The 3,326-nt window shown below is 41.8% G+C and overlaps 1 protein-coding gene across 1 annotated transcript; it reads right to left on the reverse strand.

Moving 5' to 3' along the window:
• Positions 1 to 392: 392 nt before the first annotated feature.
• LOC129923155 (mucin-2-like) lies at positions 393 to 2,726 on the reverse strand. The gene has a single exon (XM_056013007.1). It carries the CDS (start codon positions 2,724 to 2,726, stop codon positions 393 to 395), a length of 2,334 nt encoding a protein of 777 aa, XP_055868982.1.
• Between the last annotated feature and the right edge of the window lie 600 nt (positions 2,727 to 3,326).

Consider the following 3,326-nt stretch of genomic DNA (forward strand, 5'->3'; position numbering starts at 1 on the left):
CCCTTACTCTGCCGCGACCCCCCCCCACACACACACATTCAGCAAAAGAAGAATAGACAACAACAATCCATATTTTCGATGGTCATAGCGACCCCCTGGCAAATCGTCAATCGACACCCAAGGGGGTCGCGACCCACAGGTTGAGAACCCCTGCTTTAGGCGCTCAGCTAACATTAGCCACGCATCACACGCCGTATTCGGTACTTTGTATGTCAAGAATGATACATACAATATTACATAGAAATATTTTCTTTCAAGAATGATACATACAATATTACATAGAAATATTTTCTTTCAAGAATAATACATACAATATAACTTAGAAATATTTTCTTTATATATATTATATTATTATATATATTCTCTTAATATTTAAAAAAAAAATTATACGTTTAGACACAAGTTATGAATATTCTTGTGTTTGATGGATTTAAAAATGTAAAATGACTTTTATAAGACAGAGAAGTTGTACTGGTTGACTGGTGACCTGGATTTCTCAAAACCCGAGGATCCATATCTTGCGTTGTGGAGATGTTGTGGAGATGTTGTGGAGATAATGTGGAGCTGTTGTGGAGATGTTGTGGAGATAATGTGGAGCTGTTGTGGAGATGTTGTGGAGATAATGTGGAGCTGTTGTGGAGATGTTGTGGAGATAATGTGGAGCTGTTGTGGAGATGTTGTGGAGATAATGTGGAGCTGTTGTGGAGATGTTGTGGAGATGTTGTGGAGATAATGTGGAGCTGTTGTGGAGATGTTGTGGAGATAATGTGGAGCTGTTGGGGAAATGTTGTGGAGATGTTGTGGAGATAATGTGGAGCTGTTGTGGAGATGTTGTGGAGATAATGTGGAGCTGTTGTGGAGATGTTGGGGAGCTGTTGTGTAGATGTTGTGGAGATAATGTGGAGCTGTTGTGGAGATGTTGTGGAGATAATGTGGAGCTGTTGTGGAGATGTTGTGGAGATAATGTGGAGCTGTTGGGGAGATGTTGTGGAGATGTTGTGGAGATAATGTGGAGCTGTTGTGGAGATGTTGTGGAGATAATGTGGAGCTGTTGTGGAGATGTTGTGGAGATAATGTGGAGCTGTTGTGGAGATGTTGTGGAGATAATGTGGAGCTGTTGTGGAGCTGTTGTGGAGATGTTGTGGAGATAATGTGGAGCTGTTGGGGAGATGTTGTGGAGATGTTGTGGAGATAATGTGGAGCTGTTGTGGAGATGTTGTGGAGATAATGTGGAGCTGTTGTGGAGCTGTTGGGGAGATGTTGTGGAGATAATGTGGAGCTGTTGTGGAGATGTTGTGGAGATAATGTGGAGCTGTTGGGGAGATGTTGTGGAGATGTTGTGGAGATAATGTGGAGCTGTTGTGGAGATGTTGTGGAGATAATGTGGAGCTGTTGTAGAGATGTTGTGGAGATAATGTGGAGCTGTTGTGGAGATGTTGTGGAGATAATGTGGAGCTGTTGTGGAGATGTTGTGGAGATAATGTGGAGCTGTTGTGGAGATGTTGTGGAGATGTTGTGGAGATAATGTGGAGCTGTTGAGGAGATGTTGTGGAGATAATGTGGAGCTGTTGGGGAGATGTTGTGGAGATAATGTGGAGCTGTTGTGGAGATGTTGTGGAGATAATGTGGAGCTGTTGGGGAGATGTTGTGGAGATGTTGGGGAGCTGTTGTGTAGATGTTGTGTAGATGTTGGGGAGATGTTTTGGAGATGTTGTGTACATGTTGGGGAGCTGTTGTGGAGCTGTTGTGTAGATGTTGTGGAGCTGTTGTGTAGATTTTGTGGAGCTGTTGTGGAGATGTTGTGGAGCTGTTGTGGAGATGTTGTGTAGATGTTGGGGAGCTGTTGTGGAGATGTTGTGGAGATGTTGTGGAGCTGTTGTGGAGATGTTGTGTAGATGTTGGGGAGCTGTTGTGGAGATGTTGTGGAGATAATGTGGAGCTGTTGTGGAGATAATGTGGAGATGTTGTGGAGATAATGTGGAGATGTTGTGGAGATGTTGTGGAGATAATGTGGAGCTGTTGGGGAGATGTTGTGGAGATGTTGTGGAGATAATGTGGAGCTGTTGTGGAGATGTTGTGGAGATAATGTGGAGCTGTTGTGGAGATGTTGTGGAGATGTTGTGGAGATAATGTGGAGCTGTTGTGGAGATGTTGTGGAGATAATGTGGAGCTGTTGGGGAGATGTTGTGGAGATGTTGTGGAGATAATGTGGAGCTGTTGTGGAGATGTTGTGGAGATAATGTGGAGCTGTTGTGGAGATGTTGTGGAGATAATGTGGAGCTGTTGTGGAGATGTTGTGGAGATAATGTGGAGCTGTTGAGGAGATGTTGTGGAGATAATGTGGAGCTGTTAGGGAGATGTTGTGGAGATAATGTGGAGCTGTTGTGGAGCTGTTGTGGAGATAATGTGGAGCTGTTTTGGAGATGTTGTGGAGATGTTGGGAAGCTGTTGTGTAGATGTTGTGTAGATGTTGGGGAGATGTTTTGGAGATGTTGTGTACATGTTGGGGAGCTGTTGTGGAGCTGTTGTGTAGATGTTGTGGAGCTGTTGTGTAGATTTTGTGGAGCTGTTGTGGAGATGTTGTGGAGCTGTTGTGGAGATGTTGTGTAGATGTTAGGGAGCTGTTGTGGAGCTGTTGTGGAGATGTTGTGGAGCTGTTGTGGAGATGTTGTGTAGATATTGGGGAGCTGTTGGGGAGATGTTATGGAGATGCTGTGTAGTAACATAGAAAGAATGATATGATTATAGATTTCTCCTCTACACGTCAGGCAGCTCTCTTAAAGTAACAAATGACATCAAGGTCTATCCAACGTTGTCCGATATACTTTTCCCATGTCACGACTTTATCCACAAAAAAACAAAAAAAAAGGATTGTAAAAGCGTTTTGTCTATATTATTCTAATGTTTTTTTAATACATAAATTTAAACTTTGTTTTTTTTTTTTTGTATTATCTCCCTTCACAGTTTTAATATAAAAATAGATTTTTTTTTAAAATTGATCTATCAATATAAATGATTTAGATCAACTAATGGTGTTACACTTGGAAACAACAAGTCAATACGACATTGCCGTCATCTGTATCTATACTTCAATCAACAAAGCACCAATAAGAACATCGATCTCTAAGAAACTAATCTATTTCTCCCACGCCTGTAGTCTCTTTCAAAACCTTCAACTTTCATTGGATGACTTTTGACCTTTAACCCATTCTCCAATTCCATTTCCTGTAACCAAATGTGTACCCATTTGCAACCTTCCTTTAATTTAGGGAAGGAAACGCCTTATATATTATTAGTTTTCATCTGCTCACGTGCCATAGGACTAA

The sequence above is a fragment of the Biomphalaria glabrata genome, chromosome 15 (assembly GCF_947242115.1).
Source record: "Biomphalaria glabrata chromosome 15, xgBioGlab47.1, whole genome shotgun sequence".
NCBI classification, from domain to species: Eukaryota; Metazoa; Mollusca; class Gastropoda; family Planorbidae; genus Biomphalaria; species Biomphalaria glabrata.

Coding starts and splice junctions, on each gene's coding strand:
- LOC129923155 (XM_056013007.1), bottom strand. CDS start 2,726: ATGTTACTACACAGCATCTCCATAACATCTCCCCAACAGCTCCCCAAT.